Here is an 18,540-nt window from a genome sequence, read left to right as displayed (position 1 = left end):
CCTTAAGGCCTTTAAAAGATAACCTTCTGAGGAAGGGAACAGTCTGTCCTTCACAACTGCAGCACACAGGACAAGATGACACAGGTTTAAATTGCAGTGAGAGCAAATCAGGTTAGACACGGAGGATGTTTACAGGCTCTGGAGGAGATAACTTTGGGATGCTGGGGAGGATCCATGTAGAGCTGTAAACTTTTCTTTCCTGTTAGTCTACAGGTCTTTTCTCCCTTCTGTGATGTCTAAAATGCTATCTGTGTGGCAAAGGAATTAGAGAATTTTACCTATCCCTTGAGGAGAGAAGCTTGTCTGGGTTCCCCTGAAGCATCTTCCCTAGCACAGGGGAGGGAAGGCCAGCTCATCATCCTATGTACTAACACTGCCCTGAATATTGGGAAAAGATAGAAGTGATGCTATTTTTGAAGGCAATATTGAATATAAATAGACATGGCAAGGTGCCAGCTTCAAAACAGAACTGTTTCCAATAGAGCTGGGCGAGGCACTCAAAGAGTCTTTTGAAAAATCCATTAAGGCTCCATCAAAACAGGGAGCTTTTCAGGATGACAGACACATAGGTGCCTCCTTCAGCTCATCCTCTGAAACAGAAAAATCAGGCATGTTTTCTCCTTCTTTCCTTTCATTCAGATTCAGCCCCTTCAGAGGAGAAAAAAAGTAAATTGAAGTTTCTGTTGCAGAGAAGGCAGCACCATTTCAAGTTTTAACAGATCTTCAATTGATCAGGCTTAAAGCAGATCTTAAATTGGCTGTGCTCTGCCTTCAGTCGAGCTCTGGGCTCTGCTGCACTGCTGCTGACATGGAAAGGACTTAGCAGGCAAGCAAAGCTCTCCCAGCTCTGCAACCCTCATCTGGTGCTCAAAGCTTCAAAATGCAGAAGCTTTCAGTACTGAAAAGCCCAGGCTTTTGCCTTTCCACCAGTAGGTCTTTGAACACCTCTGGGTCTTTGTAATAGCAGCATCTGCTTCATCATTTCAATTTCTGCATGAGTCACAGTTCCCCTCATGTACTACTTTTCCCTTCCCACTTTGCCTCAGAGATAAGAATTCACTGTCCCAGAGCAGAGATTTGAGAAACCTCAGGCAATGGATTCATGTCCAGAAAAAAAAAGAATCTTATCTATGACAAAGAGGGAAAAGGAAGGGGGCGAAATGTGTTTGTAGTAAAATTGTTAAGAGACCAAATCTGTGCTTCCTTAGGAAGTTCCTGGGTTGTAAAGCACCAATTAACGTGCACATGATGTGAAATATGAATAGGCCAGGGCTTTGACTCATCCCCCAGTGCAAACCAAGTGAAGAGCTGGAGTCGGCAACACAAGCAGCAATTTCAAGAGGGAAAAGGGAAGCCTTTCATTTGAACTGGATGTGCCTCCAGCCACAGCAGAGGGGAGAGGAAGCAATGCAAGTTAGGAAGTGCCAAGACATGGAGATGTGAGAAAAGGGTGCCTGTGGTCTGCCCTGGCCACATGCCAGGTGACAGCCCTGGGTCCTTGCAATTATTTCCATCATGAATCAAACAACCACTGCAGATTTGCAGACATAAGCAAAGACCTCAGATTCCAAAGGAACAATACACACTTCTTTGGATCCCCACGCACTGGGTCGTGCTGATCAACCAACCCCCTCAGTGCCTCTGGCAGCAGAGTATTTTTACAATACTTTAGGAGACAGGACAAGGATCAAATTGTTGAGAAAGCCACCAGAACTGATCTTTTGATTCTTTAGAAAATGTTTGTTCTACATGACTGCAGCTGAATGCTGGGGACATAAGGAGATAGATGGGTGATATGTCCTTGGTTGTGACCCCTCCACTGTCCCAGGCAAGACAGCATCAGAGCCCCTGTCCTGCCTGGTTGATAGATATTTGGGACCCAGCAGAGTTGGTGCCCAGATGCTGAGGACAAACCAAAGCCATTTTTGGTGCACTCTATTTACAGCTGCAGCACAACCAAATCCATCAAACGGGAAGAAGAGTTCAGTTGTCACTGTCACATCCCAGAAGAAGACTGGGCTGACTCAATTAGAAGACATACATGAGTATTGATTATTGCCAAGTACAAATTCTCTCTCCCTCTCAGCTATGTGGTATACTGTTAGTTTATTTGCCTCCTCCAGGTTATTCTTAATTTCAAAATAACATGATTGTTGTTGTTCCCAATGTGCAATACAAATTGACAATATAATGTAGCTTGTATTACCACAATCCCTACTGGCCTCTGAGGAGATAGTAATTCAACCATTTGATTTTTTTTTCCCTTTTCACTTGTGGATTCCTAGTGCTCTGAAAATGTATTTCTTGTTTATGTTCAAAGCAAAGCCCCCTCACATCTTAGGATGTCTGAAAGATCTTTCTTGCCCTTCGACTCTACTATAGAGGGGGTTGGATCTGTTCCAAAGATCTCATCCTGGAATTGCAGCCATCAGTCACTTATTCCCAGGGAAACTTATTTCCAGGGCATCAAAGTGAGGTGAGGGCACATTCCTGGGAGCCAACCCTCTCTGTATTCTGGGACAACTATTTTGGAGGGGACAGCAGAGGCTGTGAGCTCCCTTCCTCAGCTACAGGCTGGGACTAAGCAAGGAATGGATGTAGAAAGCTCCAGTGTCCCAGGGTAAATGAAGTGTTAGATCCCACCAAATACATCTGCCTAGACCTGTTTATTCAAGTGGGAATCCATTATCCCTACATCTGGAAATAAAGCTATTAGAGTCCCTTGCTAAAAACTCATGAGCCTTATAAAGAGCCTCCCTCATCTGAAAATAGAGATCTCATGGTCCTGCAGAGAGCAAACAGAAAAGTCCAAATTTTTAAAAAAGCGTCATCACTCTCCTGCCCTTGCAGGGGAGTTTGGGAGCCCAACTTCTCCCACACCTGCAGTTTCCTGCATGGAACTGGCAGAATGCACTGCCTGCACTGAATAAGCCTAGAGACCCAGAGGTCCCATGATCTCACCAGGAGATATTAAAATTCTTCATCTTCCTCTCGCCTGATGAAAGAGGGATGAACTGTGCTCAAGCCAGTTAGAAATTAAACTATTTCCAGTGTATAACATCTATTGCTCTCCTTGGGGATGACTCAGGGTGTGAGCTACACATTTCTGGTGGAATGGTACTGGGGAGGACAGCAGGGCCAGCACTTCAGTTATGTATTTATGGATATCATCAGAAAAGTTTTATTGGATACATATTTTGCACCCCTCTCTCTGGAGGATCTTGCTTACTTTCCAAGTAGTTTTGTTCTCCTGCTTTCAGTAACTGATTTTATACATGTATGTATACACAGGAGATTTGGGTAAGAATTCCTCAAAGTATGAGAAACACCAGGTGTTTCCTGCTTTATAAAGGGAAGGAGCATGGAACTCCAGCCTTGACTGGAAGTCCAAAGGGGCTGGAGTGGATCTAACCCTTCTACCTGTCACCACATTTCCCTCCTCTGAAGGAGGACTGCCATGCACCTGTTTTGCACAAAGGCCACCTGCCAAGGCTGTTTGTTCTCCACAGAAAGACATGCTGCTTTCTCCATTTAAGTCACCCATAAAGGGCAGCCGAGCACCCTCCCTGAGGGCTAATCCCACCTGTGATCCCCAAGGAGCCCTGGGTTGTGTTTCAGAGGGTGTAAGTCTGCAGCCCATGTTCCCAAAAGCCTTCCTGCCAAGCACTGAGCTCAGCTTTCCCCAGGGACAGGGCTCACTCACATGGTGGCACGACTGAAACATGAGATCACTCTGTAGATAAATACAAAACCCATCCATCTGCATTCAGATGCACCAGACAGTGATTCAGTACCAGTCCTGGTTTAGCACCTTGGTCTAGGTACCACATGCCCTCATCACCGTGTGTTGTCCTTTCTCCAAAATGTGAGACATCCTAAGATTTTTCACTCAGACAGGGAAAAAGGAAGAAATATTTTAAAGGTTTTCACAAAAACAGCATGTGCTGCAGATAGTTTGGGTCAATCAAATGTTTTCTTTTGCTCACTTTTCCCATGTAAGATAAAGTGTGGATAAAAAAATCGACATGAAGTGAAATGACTGCAACTTTGTTTGAAAAATCATCAAAGCAGTACACTGTAACCTAAAAGCTACTTTTGAAAAGGGAGTGATCAAAACAATATGGCCTGATGTGTCGAAATAACATTTCCAACAAAAATTCCTTTAACAACATTTTCTCAAAAGCTCTTCATTGCACTATTCCCAAAAGGATCATTCCTGGTGATAACATGAAGAGATCACCGAGGAATTTTCTCCTCTTGTGCTTCCTTCTAAGGCAGTGGTGACGTGCATTGGACTCTCCTTCTCTCTTCATGTGCTGTCTTTGAGACTTTCAGTCTTTTGTACCAAGTCTTGTTATTAATGCTGGGCATGGGGAGCAGGTGTGTGAGATGCACAGCACCCTGCACAGCTGAATCACATTTGCCTGCAGTAACAGGGACTCCTTGGACTGACACTGATGTCCCCAAGACAGGAGGGATCTTCCAAAAGGAAAGGCAGCCCCACATGAAGGTCACACAACACATTTTGCCCCATTCATACTGGTAAGTCCAATGTGTTGCTGTTTGCTGCTGTTAGATAAGAGGGGGTGTGCTCATGCACTTGTCAGCAGAGCATTGAGGTGTCCAGCATGTTGTAGAAATAAATATAAGAAATGCATGATTGTGTGGTCCCTCTGCCCAATACAGCACATGCTGAACTCTGCCCACACCAGTAGGCTGGTACAGACCTGAACAGAGCAGAATGAATGCCCTCTTCACCATGCAGGTGTCACTTCTCCTGACTCAGATTCAATTACACTCGTGGAGCTGATTGCAGATTTCAGCCTACTCTTGCACAGCAAGCACATATTCGATGTTCCAGGGACTCAGTGAAATAAAAAGTCAGCACATGATCTTCCTTACAGCCCCTGAGGCTTGTTCATCCCTGGTGGAGCCACACCAAGAATGAGTGTGGCCTGTTTTGTCAGCTGCAGGGATATCTGTGGGATGGTATGTTCAATCCTTTATGTCATCTATCTCTTCTCAGCAAAATGTATCTGTGATTACTTCTCTATTTTCTATTTTTTTTAATGCAGAATTATACAATAATCCTCAAACTGATGGAGAGGGGAATAAAAATGTTTAATTTAAAAGTTTAACTAGTCAAAACAAAGTCAGGAAAAGCACTGACTATCTCAGGTGCTGGTTAACCTATAAATGAAAAATAATGAAGGCTGGAAAAAGGAATATTAAATTAAGTCTATTCTTAGAGGAATCATATCTTGGCTCATATACAAGTCCTCAGTGCTGCAGGAAAGAATGGGAAGATTGAGCTGGAGGAAAAGGGAAAATCAATGTCTTCTCATGGAAAACAAGGGAAAACATCAGTGGAGCTTGGGTAGAATAGAAAATAGCTCCACTTAAAAAAGTTGGAAAAAAATGAGAGAAATACAAGGAATTTTGCCAGCCCAAGCCATAACATGTATTAGAGGACTGACAGTAGAAACAACATTCACCTATCTCACCATGGAATGTCTTTATACAAGTCTGACTTGGACTCTTCACTGTGGCTTACTGCATAACTTCAGTTCTGTGTGCTAAACTTAAGCACCAGAGAGGAGAACAAAATAAGAATTGGGCAAATGATGGTCTCACTTGCTCAGGAACAACTCCATGGCATAAATGGCTACTCCACATTTATGTGGCTGCAGAAACTCAGTTTGTCCCAGTGCCTTCTCAACACTGAACATTTGTCCTGCCTAGCAAGTCTCCTGACAAATTCCTGTTTGTCCTGCTTGTTTGATATACCAGGAACTATCTCCAAAAAGAAACATCAGTCCATGGCATGGAATTCTCTCTGGGAAATAATCTGCTGTGCTGCAGGCTATGTAGGAGAGATCTGTTACCATTTAAGAGCTGTCCCACACCAAAACTGCTGAAGCAAAGAGTAAAAATTCTCTGAGTCAACCCTGAACCAAAGTCACAGTCAACATCAGGGAGCCCTTTTCTGTTAAAGAGCCTCTTTTCAGTTGAGACTTTCATCCAAGGTTATCTGAACACTTGCAATCAAATGGCATTTTGTGCTAACATTAATCCTGGTGTCCTGGCCACATTCCAGTTCGAGTAACAACATTCTGCCAACTTAAATTCCTCCAGAGGTTTCAGTGGGATGGAATTTTCTTCTTCCTTTTTGTCTTTCATTTCTGGGTAGTTGATTCTGGACAGTGCAAAAGACTGACCACCTTCCAATCCACGACTGGCAGTACCTCTATCAGGAGGAAAGTGGACCTTGAAATGAGAAGGACCAAAATCCTTCACAAAACCACATTATTAATAATAAATGGATTTTAAAACACTTAGGTGCTTTTCTTTGAATTCTGGTATCAGTTGAAAATGTAGAGCTGGAGTGCTACTGACATCTCTGAGAAAGTTTATCAGCAATCCCAGCTATCAGAACAGAGAGGTGCCTTTTAAGTTGTAATCAATACACTTGAGACACAAATGAAAGGGAGATGTTACATAAGGAGTTTTTTCCACTGGAGAGAGCCCTGACAGGCAGTTATTGCTCTGAGGAAAGGAAGTCACCCAGATGGACTCTCAGTCACACTAATGAAGCCATCTCATAACTGTAACAGAGACCTCATGTATCTGCTGTGACACTTAGCAAATCCAGGCATGAATAAATAACCAAAGTCCAATTGAATTAACCTCCAGCTGATCAGGCCTACTAAACAAATTATCCTAAACTCTGAACAAGATTAGAAGGACTGGCACAGGCCAGAATCATGTGGCAGAAGTGTTAATTCAGTTTAACAAGTTTAAACCTAATCCTCCAGTGTTCTCAGATCTCAGGGTTTCAGGGCAAACTAGTTCCAAAATGCTCTTGGAAGGGTTAGAAAAGGAGGCTCACATGAAGCTGAGAACATGAGCTCAGCCTAGAGTCACCTCAAGATCCAGAAGACAAATTGTAAATGCAGAGCAAAGAAGGATTTAGGCAGAGCATTTCTTACTGAGAGCAGGAAAATTACATTGATTTCCTCATGGAATATTCCAACCTCATTTCCAGGATGAAACTTAAAAGTTTGATAGTATATCTGCCTTTCTTAATTATCATGTTTCTTGTGCAGAAACAGGAGATAAGCACCTATGAAATAAGGGACAATATTCCATTTTAATGCCATTTTCTCTGGTATATAATTGTATTTTCTTCTAAGAGTACATTTGTACAGTCCATCAAAGGCACAATTAAATCATCACAAACTTCAGTTCATTACTTAGAATGGCACTAACAAACAATTTCAGTACTTCTTTATTTTTATGTTGATTCATAAAAGAATTTATGTGGTCAGTTAAAATTAACTTTGAACTTCAACTTGAACAGACTCAATATTTTGCAGGGATTTGAAATATTAAATCTGCTTCCAAGAGGAAATATTTATTTGATTATTCTCTAGACACATGAGATGCAGTAAACTCTACAAGTTTTCTGAAATGGAGATAACCAGGATTAGAAACTCTTCTAAAAGCAAATTCCTGCAGTACATGCACATGCCTCACAAAATCTTTCAAATCACATAGAATAGGTATAGAAATGATAGCAAGTTTTGATTCAGAAGGAAAGAATTGCTGAGCCAGTTTTACTGGGTAACTAAGAAGGCAAAGAGCAAGTGAGTTGGAATGGGCTTTTATGACTTAGAGCAAAGGATAAATCCATCTCAAACAAAATGTGGTTTTACCAAGCAAAAAGATTTTCACAGACAAACAAAAATGCCATGTTGCAAATAGAGGAAAGATCATATAATAAAATAAACAGCATTTTAAAGAGCCCGCCTGGAGTTCCACATCCATCATTTTAGGCTCTTTCAGATGGCAAACAAATTTAATGTATCATGAAAGAGACATTCAGACACCAGGCATTTCCACCATCTTCAATACCTTAGACACCTAAAAAGAACTTAAAAATCAGATGAGGCCAATCTTCACCTGATATTCAGAAGTAATTAATAATACCCAGAAATCGTTTTGGTATTGTTTCATTGGCAACATATTGTTTCCCATTTTGTTGAGAATTGCCTGAATGCTTCCACATATTTGAGTGTTGCAAAATGAATACCTCCTGTAATTCTGAAACTTTTGTTACACAACCCTCAAAATGGAATCATGACTTGTCTACTGTGTACTTTGCTGTTATTTATGCAGTATATAAATGCAAGGTAAATATTTATTCTCATTTTCCACTGTGTGCACTGACTGATATTTCCAAAAGTTAACAGCAGCATTATGAACTGCAAATGATGACACATTGTCAAAGTTGAAACCATTTGATTAGATGCCTCTTACATTTTCAAATATTCCAAATGTAATTTCATAACTGTCTTGAACATAATGAGGCAATGGATTTTTCCTCTTTCAACTGTGTAACAATGAAGAACTATTAGAACCACTTTATTATTTCCAGAGTTTGAGGGATCAGTGGCCACAGAGAAAGTATGCCCTTTTCAACCACGTTTTTAATTGTTTTCTCACTTGAAAGAGGAGCTAATTTATTACTGGCAGCACAGAAAGCATTTGTCTCATCAAGATATATCATTTTACCTGTGGGTGAATTCTAGACAACACCACTATTTAATTTGCTGTCACAATTAAGTGATTTATAGGACTGGCTATACTATGAGCATCATACTAACACTATGACATTCTCGTTACTTCTGCAAGAGCCATGGAGTTATTTTCTGTGCTTTCATACTTCCCAGGAACAGAGGGATATGAGTTTTACTCTGAGAAGCTATGCCACAGTAATTTTTACAATCCACCCCATTTGCATATTGTCTTCCATCTGACAGACCACCACGAGCACCTGAAAATCTCCTCCATAAACTATAGTGAGCTTTAAGGCAATTACTGCTGTCTTTACTGACCCATGGAAATAATTCCTTTGGCCATTGCAGCAATACAAAGCTTCTGCTGCTCCCAGAGTAGATCTGCTGATGGATGATACCATCCACAGGAGCTGTCATGGTTGTGATCTATGAAGGACTGTTATTTGACAAATGAAAATTATGTAAACAGTACTCAAACTCAATCTTGCCTCATGATGACTCTGTCTGTTCCATACCCCCTGCCTACAGTGCCCAGAACAGCCAGCTGTTATTTCATGATAAATATCAAGGATAAAATTATCATCAGACAGCACCAGGTTGACTGCATGATGTAATCCTGACTCTTTTAGGTAGCTGGAGCTCTTTTAGCTCTCTTAGGTAGTCTGGAGTGTTTCTGGAGGTGTATCTCACACATTTCCAGACTGTCATTTTCATTTCAGTGGTTGTTGAAATAATCTCTGGATAGATTTTTGCAAAGAAATGTATCATGTTCTGGTTTTAAGGGTACTGAATATATGAAAACTACTGCTGCTTGAGAAGCACCCCAGAAACTGTTTTCAGCAAAGTCCTTCTGCAGGTGTGACTTGCTCCACTTGCCAGGCTGTGCAATCTCAGCATGAGCCCCTACCCAAAATTGTCCCCCAGCACCAAGGTTGTTCCTTTCTCCTCCTTGCCCCACGGATCTTTAATTCTCCTCCCCCAGCCTGCAGAGCAGCTCAGAAAACACCAATGACACAGCATAAAAAAGTCCTACAGGGGCTGGAGTACTCCTCTATTTATAGGTCGCTAAATCTGACTAAAAAAAAACTTCCACAGAGCACCAGTCAAATTGCTACCTAGATGTTTCCAGGCCCAGCCAGGGCATGCTGGCTCATTGCCATGTTTTTAAATCCTACCCTGTGCATTGAGCTTTCTCAGGAAAATCTGCTAGTGCTCATATGTGGGCTGTTACTATTGACACAAACATTAATGAACATTCCCATATTGCTTCCTTACTAAGCTGCAAGTACAAGAAACCAAAACAATGGCATGACCTGACAGTCTCAGGCATGTAAGTAAGCACATCCAGCACTTCAATTTCAGACGAGTAGCTGAGTGCAGCTCACTCAGAAAGGGAAATTTTGGGTTTAAATGTTATGTTTGTTTTTTTTCTTCAAAGACTATGTTTTTGGCTGGCTGAATTATACACTGGGAAAAAAAAAAAAAAAAACATTTCATCAACAACAAAACAGTTTGGAGTGGTTCTGCAATGCCTGATGGATAGGCTGAGCCTTCCTCTCACACAATCAATGAATTAAGAGATGTTCCATACAATAAGAGCCATGGGGACAACTTCAGAACAAAGCAAACCTCTTAGAATTGTCTCTCAGAATAAGAACTGATAACATTTTTATCCTAGAGAGCACAGAAAAGGGTGCAACGCACAGAACAACCAGAATCCCTCATCTTCCTTCAAAATATGAGGATGTAAACTGAGAGCCTCAGAGCTTTAACTCTGAGATGCTGCTCAGGTATCACTTAATCCTGGACCCATCTGAACTCCTCCCTGGCTCATACTCCAGCCTCAGGCTCCCCTGAACACCTGATGTCCCATTTTGTGCAGAAGCAGCTGGGCTGTGGTCATGTTTGGCAGGCTCATACCTGTATCAGGAGGAGCTCTAGAAATCCAGAATAAACCAACCAATTTCAGGCACAGCAGGGGTGACTCCTGACTGCAGACAGTGGGGTTCAAAGCTGTGTTTGCACTAAAGGCCAAAACCTCTCTCTGCTGGGAAACCTGACTGCTGGGGGTAAACACCCCAGGTGTGCTCCTCTCCCTGCCTCCCCCAGGGCCTCGATTCACTATTATTTTCTGAACACAATCTTCCCGAGAGTGGGGACTGCAGTGGAGAAATCCAGGAGGTGAATTTTTGACATTCCTTCTACTCCTTTTTATAATGGCCCCATAAAGAGAGCCCTCACACAACCCTGCACCACCCACACCCCCGACCTTGCTGTGACAGTAACAAGGGGAAGAGGAGCGTTCTGATACCGTCTGGCACGAGGAATGTACTCACAGGCAGCTCCACTTCACGTCCCTGATTTATAACAAGGGTCAGAATAATTCCCAAGCAGCTCCTGCATCAGGGAGCAAACTAATTCCTTTCCTCTCTCCTTGGCTGCTCAGCGCAGAGTCCAGCTGCACCGGAGGTTCCAGCTCACAGTCTATATTCTGCATCATAAAAGGTACAAGAGAGAAATCTAAACTAGAGAAGTAATAACCTGTAAACTAATAAACCAACCCAGCACTTTGATAGTGAGGCGCTCCCCAGAGCAGGGATTATTAATGGGAGTCCTGAAACACTGTGTGTCTGTGTTTGAGAGTAGTGGGAAATATTTCTGATGCTCTGTGGATTTTACACATTCATTCTTATAAAATCAGTTCAGATAAATGCAAAGACTAATATAAAAGCAGTCTCCTTCCAGTCTACACACACAGAGGAACTTAAGCAGCTTAGTAAGAAAAGCAGTACAAAACTGCTCAAATAAATAATAATAAAGGTGTTAAGCTGCAATATTAGGAGTAGTTTTGCTTGTCAAAGAATGGGGCTGCACAGTCATTGATTTTCTCTTATAATTGAGATGGTGACATGCATGACTTATGTTTCTTTGGCAGTGAGTGCATGGGAATGGAAGAAGGGATCTTGAAATCCTGTGAAATCTCCAGCTGAGGATTTGATGGTTCTGAAACTGCTGTTGGTCTCGATTCTTTATTTCAAACCATAAAATGGGTTATATTAACAGTCTGTTATGATGAAAGACAGTTTATGAAGCTAAAGGTAATAATGTTTGCAATGTGATCAGGGATCTATGGAGGAAAAGTGTTATAGAAACGAGGAGTGTGAATGTGGATACAGATCCTTCTCAGCCAGAAATACTGGGAAGCAAACGACAGGCAGACCCCCCAAAGAAAGCTCCATTACCTTTGGGGTGTATTCTCAAACCCCCATCCCCTGTCCCAGTCACACAGACAACAGGAGTCTTCTTAATCCATTTTTTTAATGTATTCACTTCCAGTGGTGAGGATTCAGTGCTCAGTTACTTCAGTTTACTATATCCCACCTCAGCTATATGCCAATATGAGATATCCAATTGACTGAAACTGTGAGAGACAACTTTTTTTGGTCCCAAACTAATGCAAAACAGCAAAGAATGGTATTTCCACATAAATCTGAACTACAGTGGACTCCCTTTGTTCTCCTCTCACATAAAAAATAAAACTAAGTCTGGCAAGGATGGCAGGAAGAATCCAGTCCTTTGTGTCCTGAAGAAAAGTTACTCTCTGGAGAAGGCAAAGCAGGAATAAACTTCTTTAAGAGTCAGGAGGTTTTACTGACAATAGCTGCTATTATCTCTGTCAAACAGGCAAAGCCTCGAGTGATTGTGGTAAGGAGAAAGAAAGAGGAATGCTGTTTATTCAGTTCTGGAAAACAGACTATTTGCCAGACTGCAAAGAGTACCAAAAAGGTATTGAGCCTCTCTGTTTGAATTAACCACAAAAATAACCTGCAAAATTAAAAGCTTTTCCATGGACCTCTGCTGCTCTCTAACGGTGCCTTAAAGGATTCTCAGCACAAAGTCTGTAATCAAATTTTGGTAAAACTTTTAATGTAAAACAAACAAAACTAAGTACTCATGAGGTCCTTCAGAAATGTTACCTGAAGATATGATAACACACAGGTCAGATAGCTATTGCTGTACCCTTGACCAGGACATTTGGGATGTGGTGAAGATGCTGGTAAGGGAGAGCTAAAACATGGGAATGCAGGTTTCAACTGTATTTTAAGTGCTGCAATTGCAGGAGTCTGGGAGGTTGCAAACTTCTGGGAAATGCCAATTTTCAGGACAGGGACACCTTCCACTATCCCAGTTGCTCCAAGCCCTGTCCAGCCTTGGGCACTGCCAGGGATGGGGCAGCCACAGCTTCCCTGGGCCAGGGCCTCAGCACCCTCACAGGGAAGTTCTTCCTAACAGCAAACCTAAATGTGTTCCTTTTAAAAGCATTCACTTTGTCCTACCTCTGTCTGCCTGTGTAAAAAGTTGCCTCCTTAACAAGTCACTTTTATTTAAAGAGGAAAGCACGCTCTTGCAGTGTGGCCTGCCACCACTCAGCAGTGGGAGCGATCGCATCCCATGGGGAAATGGAGGGAAAAAAGAACCCAAATATTCACCTCCTAGGGCCGCCAGGGTCCCCTGTCCCCTCACAGCCACCCCCCCATGGCGCAGGGGGTCCTGCTCCGACTCCCCCCCACCTGCCGGCGTCAAACGGGGAGAAACCGGGCGTGGGACCGGACCGGGGGAAGGGGATCACCCCCGGGGAAGGGGTTCATCCCCGGGGAAGGGGATCACCCCCGGGAAAACGGATCACCCCCGGGGGAGGGGATCACCCCCGGGGAAGGGGATCATCACCAGGGAAGGGGTTCATCCCCGGGGAAGGGGATCATCACCAGGGAAGGGGGTCACCCCCGGGAGAAGGGGATCATCACCAGGGAAGGGGGTCACCCCCGGGAGAAGGGGATCATCACCAGGGAAGGGGATCATCACCAGGGAAGGGATTCATCCCCGAGGAAGGGGTTCATCCCCAGAAAAGGGGTCCATCTCCAGAGAAGGGGATCATCCCCAGGGGAAGCCGTTCATCCTCAAAGAAGCGGTTCATCCCCGGAGAAGGGGCTCATCCCCAGAGAAGGGGTTCATCCCCAGAAAAGGGGTTCATCTCCACAGAAGGGGTTCATCACCAGGGAAGGGGTTCATCCCCAGAAAAGGGGATCATCCCGGGAGAAGGGGTTCATCCCCAGAGAAGCGGTTCATCCCCGGAGAAGGGAGCGGGTGCGGCAGCTCCGCCCGGGCCGCCGCGGGCCCGTGAGGGGAGCGCGCGGAGCCCGGAGATGGCGCCTTGCGGCGCGCGAGCGCAGCGGGTAATGGCGGCGGCGCTGAGGGAAGGGGAGGGGACAGGCCGTGAGGGCAGCGGCTGCCCCGCGCCATCGCCCCCCGCCGGCTGCGGGAGGGAGGGAGGAGGGAAGGGAAAGGAAAGGAAAAGAAAGGCGCCGCTTCCGCCACGGCGGGGCGGGCCTGGGCGGAGAGCGGCGGCGCGGCGGGGCTGGCGCGGGTAGGGGCGGTGAGGGCCGCGGCCCGGCGGGTGGGGGCTGGCAGTGTCCCTGTCCCCCTGTCTCCATGTCTCTCTCGGGAAGAGCCTGGTGGAGCCGGCGGGGGAAGCAGGGCTCGAGGTTTCCCCTCGGTACCAGCTGCCCTCGTTAGCGGCGCCCCTGTCACAGGCAGCGGGGCCATGCGGGGGCACTGATGCCATCGCTGCGGGGCTGCGAAGTCCCCCCTATTCAGGGATGCGGGTTTGCACTGGAATTAACTTAACCGTGGGTATTTCCGATTATGGGAATGATTCGGCCTTTTTGCAGCCCGTAGCGCTTATTTTTAATGGAATGTTGTTCTAACGTTGTCGTCGTTTTGTTCTTTTTCGGAAGCGATGGAAGCGGGTCCCATCGTGACGTCCAAGCAGCGGGAGGAGGTGGTGCACGGGGTGCCGACGGAGGTGGTGTGCACGGCCTTCTCCAACTCGGTCCTCGTGGTGGTCACACAGTACGGCAAGATGGGCACCATCGTCTACGTGGACCCCAACACCATCGGCGACAACGTGGGCAGGCCCTCGCTCACCACCAAGGTGCTGCTGGGCAAGGATGAGGTGAGGTGAGGGCGGATGCGAAGCGCGGAGGCAGCGGGGATAAGGGGGAAATGTGGTAGGTGGGGCTGTGCAAGTTGCCAGGGAGTTGATGAATCACAGCAGTTAAGCAGTGTTTGAACAGTGATAAGATTAATTTTAAAATGAGGAAAGAGGGGCTCATCAGAAAAGTATGTGCGCTCGTCTGCTCTTGGACATAAAAGTTTAACTAGCCGTGAGTGGTTTGGCGATCTGCTGTTTTGTGTCCCACAGGATATAGATTGCTTCTGCATGTTTATGGAAAGTTTGATAAAGCTCTGTTGATTTAAGGGTTGCGAGATTAAATATGCAGCCATTGATAACCTTTTTGGGTTTCTGTTCCAGTGAGTTTGTTTTCCTTTTCAGGTCAGTTATCCCACCCCCATCCTCCCCCATCTATGCCAGTCCCATAATGGACTTTAGTTGCCCACTCCCAAGTGTGCCTGCCAGCACCTTCCCTTGATAAAGTTTAATTTGTTTAACTTCAACAAAATCAGGTTTTTAATCGACCATTTCACACAGCTAGAGAGAAAGCAGAAGCAAATGTGTTTCACAAGGCAACAACTGGTCAAACATTAAAACAGAAAGTTACAGAGCTACAAGATTATGAGGCTTTCCACCAGGGTTGAAGCTATCATATATTACTTGCCAGCTTTAACTAGAAAAGCTGTAGCAAGACAAGTTCCTGATTCTATCCATGACTTCCCCTTGTAGATTTCTTTCTCTTGAGCAATAGCCTTCCCTTTTTGGATAGGAGATATTTTGCTTCCTCTGCTTTGGTATCTGCTAATGCTGACTACCTCCACACCCAAGCTTATATTGTGTTTTATTTGGAAATGAGAAGTGCTATGTTTACTTTGTTCCATTCTATTTTTAAATAATTTTAACTAACTTAGCTGATCTAAACTTCAAGAAAGGACTTTCACTAGTTTGCTGCTTTCCTGCTTACTGTCACTGTTAACATCCTTCTTTGGGATGTTGCACATTTCCAAACAGCAGCTAAAATCAAGCAAACTCATCCTTCTGACAGATACATAACTGTGGGTGTAAATAAAACCTAGACAAGCTGGGTGGTTTGAAGCTGTGCTGGGTGAAGTTGAGACTGGACATTAGAAAACACCTCTTCACCAAGAGGGTGTGAGACACTGGAACAGGCTTGAGGTGGTTGATGCTCAGAGCCTGTCAGTGTTTAAAAGCCATTTGGACAATCCCCTGGATAATGTTTTAACCTGGTTAGCTCTGAGTTGATCAGGCAGCTGGACTAGATGTTATTGTAGGTGCCTTCCAAGTGAAATAGTCAATGCTGTTCTGATCTATTCTTGTTAGAGAAATCTCATGTAAAAGGTTATATCCTTTTTTTTTTTTATTGCCTCCTTCAGCCTCACTACTTATTTCTGGTTTTCATTATTCTATTAAAATAAAAAGCAACATGTCTGTAACACCAAGCGTACAAAATTGTGTATATAACACCATTTGGGGGTCTCTAGGAATTACAAAAATAAAAATATTTTTTGCAGAGCTTGTCAGTGGAACATCACCTCTTCTTGATTGGAACATCAAGCTTTTAAACAAAAAACTGTATTGCAGACTTCTTTAGAAACCTGGCTGTGAAGGAAATAGACTTTTGGATCCACAGCATTTCATATAATTTAACACTAGTGCCATAGTTCAGGTGGGAGGATTATGGAAGGAAACTTTCTCTGTACTGTTTCCAAGATTTCCAGACAGCGCTGAACTGAAATCAAGTGCAGCTCCAGTAAAGTTGTTTCAGGGTGATGTGGGTGGCTGGCACACTCATGGGACCAAACTCTTCTCTTTTAATCTGATTGAGAAAGTGCTTTCTAAAGTTCCCTGTCCCATGGCTTGCCTTTGCTGACCGTGGTGGAACAGCTCAGCAAACACCAAGCTCAGTCTGATCCAGGACCAAGATGTTCTCTGTGTCATTCTGGGACTCTTGCTCTCTTCACTCCTGAGGGAGGGCTCACCCATCTGTAGGAATGTACATCTGTATCCCTTTGCTTTTCAGCCCCTCGTTCATGTTTGTGCCAAAAACCTGGTGGCATTCGTGTCGCAGGAAGCTGGGAACAAACCTGTTCTCCTCGCCATGGCTTTGAAGGACAAAACCATGGAAGGAATACAGGCTCTCCGAGAAGTGATCCGAAGTTGCCAAGTGTGGTGAAGTTGTGCCATCTGGATTCAAGGAAATGATCTTGAGTCCCTGACTCATCACCACCTATTTAAAAGGACTAGAAATGAAAATGTTGGAATGTCTTTGTGGTGGTTTTGGACGTCCTGAGGAATTTCATGAATTTTTCTCTACTGTGTAGAACATTTGTGGGTTTTGTTGTTGGGACAGGTTTGCAAGTCCATATAGACAGTGGTGAGACAAGCAATTTGCCTCAGCATAGGAGAGAAGTGCTACTTTTATCTTGTTGGGTCATTTATTTGGGAAAGAGCTCGGCCTGCACTTGTGTCCTGAGGAGCAGCAGATGCCAAGCTCTGTAGCTGCACCCTACTGCAAAGGGGGAACACCCAGTGCAGAGGGAATAAAATAAACATTGTCAAATCCAATTTTACCTGTTTTCTTTTTTGCTCTGTGAGAATCACTTCAATTGAAATACAGGTCTTGGTAAAAAAATTAACAGCTGTATAATGGGAAACATTTTCTTGCTTTTTTTAAGGAACTGAGTCCTAAATGGCTGCTTTTGTCCTTATGTCCATTCCTTTCTGGATGTAGTCTGAATTCATTTTCTACTTTGACTCTGATTTTAAACAGAGGCAGATAATGATGCTCTGCACATTTCATGAAAGCTGATGTCAGGGTGGAAGACAGAAACCTAAAACAGTGGTAAGAAATTAATCTCTGCCAATGGATTACGTGCTACCAACTCATCAGAGAAACAGAACATCCATAGGCTGATCACCTGCAGTGAGCATCTGTCTTAGGAGACGTGGGGACAGAGAGTTTGAGGGGTTACACAGGGTTGTTTCTGCCAAGTCATTTACAGAAGGTGTCAGATGAAGTTGTATGAGCTGATATAAAGATTAATAGCCAAACTTTTGCCTTTTGCTTGGAAAGCACATTTGTTTCTACCTCTTGTAATAAACAACAACAAGTAGTAAATTTTTAAGTGAGCTGTTAACACACTTTTGTCACTTATGAACTTGACAGCACAGAAGAGGCCACCTCTTGGATTCTGGGCAGGGAGGAATTGTGCTAAGACCAGTTGGTACAGGAGAATCAGCACAGAGCCTATGCCTGCCCCATGGTGATCCAGCTGCCAGGCCATTTCTGTTGCTAAAAAATCCCCTAGAAGTAGAAAAGCAGAAAATGGATTTCGAAAGGACTCTTTTCTCTGAAGTAAGGGTTATTTACAGCATTTAAAGGGATTCTGAGAATTGAAACTCTTTTTTAAAAATACATTTAAACACTGCAAGGCTTCCAGCTGCCCTTGACAAGAAACTTCATCTAAAAATAATTTTCCAAACTGTGCTTCCAAGAATCAAAGATTCACATCTGTCAGAACTATGAATTTTTCCTCTTTTACACTTCCTTTTCTTTGTCTAGGAAGGCTGAAAGAGGGATGTGGAATTAGCTATTGTTAATCTTGGTTTGCTAGGAGGGATTCTCTCCTGACACAAAACTGATGTCAGTAAAGAACTGGCGTCCATAGCTCGAGAGCTTGAGGAGAACACATGTGAATTAGCAAATGGGATGGAAATTGCATCTTCCACTGTGGTGGTACAGTGGCATACCACTGCTCTGCCCCAAAGAGCTGTTACTACCTAAAAGCCAGGCACAAGGTAAGCACCTTCATTTCCTGGCTGTGTGTTTGCCACCAGCTCTGCACAGGGCAGCAGAGGAAAGGATGTGGATGAGGGAAGCATGTGGAAACCTCAGATTTGATGCTTGGAGCCAGAACAGACTTACCT

General features: G+C 44.0%; 1 protein-coding gene across 4 annotated transcripts; it reads left to right on the top strand.

The window, feature by feature from the left end:
- Positions 1-13,672: 13,672 nt before the first annotated feature.
- PSMG3 (proteasome assembly chaperone 3) lies at positions 13,673-17,178 on the top strand. 4 transcript variants are annotated; one of them, XM_079320699.1, is made up of 3 exons: positions 13,673-13,813; positions 14,375-14,592; positions 16,634-17,178. In XM_079320699.1, exons 2-3 carry the CDS (start codon positions 14,377-14,379, stop codon positions 16,784-16,786), a joined length of 369 nt encoding a protein of 122 aa, XP_079176825.1. In that variant the 5' UTR covers positions 13,673-13,813; positions 14,375-14,376; the 3' UTR covers positions 16,787-17,178. The 4 variants fall into 4 exon arrangements, with proteins under 4 accessions (XP_079176825.1, XP_079176824.1, XP_079176826.1 ...); XM_079320698.1 differs by lacking the exon at positions 13,673-13,813 and adding an exon at positions 13,863-14,004; XM_079320700.1 differs by lacking the exon at positions 13,673-13,813 and adding an exon at positions 14,012-14,270 and having other exon boundaries at positions 14,375-14,597; positions 16,634-16,771.
- Positions 17,179-18,540: the final 1,362 nt, after the last annotated feature.

The sequence above is a fragment of the Erithacus rubecula genome (genome assembly GCF_903797595.1).
Source record: "Erithacus rubecula genome assembly, chromosome: 17".
In the NCBI taxonomy this organism is placed as follows: Eukaryota; Metazoa; Chordata; class Aves; order Passeriformes; family Muscicapidae; genus Erithacus; species Erithacus rubecula.
This window is presented reverse-complemented; position numbering and strand designations above follow the sequence as displayed.

Bases quoted from the DNA above. Each gene is read 5' to 3' on its own strand.
- PSMG3 (XM_079320697.1), top strand. From the start codon at position 14,237: ATGCGGGTTTGCACTGGAATTAACTTAACCGTGG. The intron at 14,271-14,374 runs GTATTTCCGATT...CTTTTTCGGAAG, and splicing joins TGGAATTAACTTAACCGTGG to CGATGGAAGCGGGTCCCATC. The intron at 14,593-16,633 runs GTGAGGTGAGGG...TTTGCTTTTCAG, and splicing joins TGCTGCTGGGCAAGGATGAG to CCCCTCGTTCATGTTTGTGC.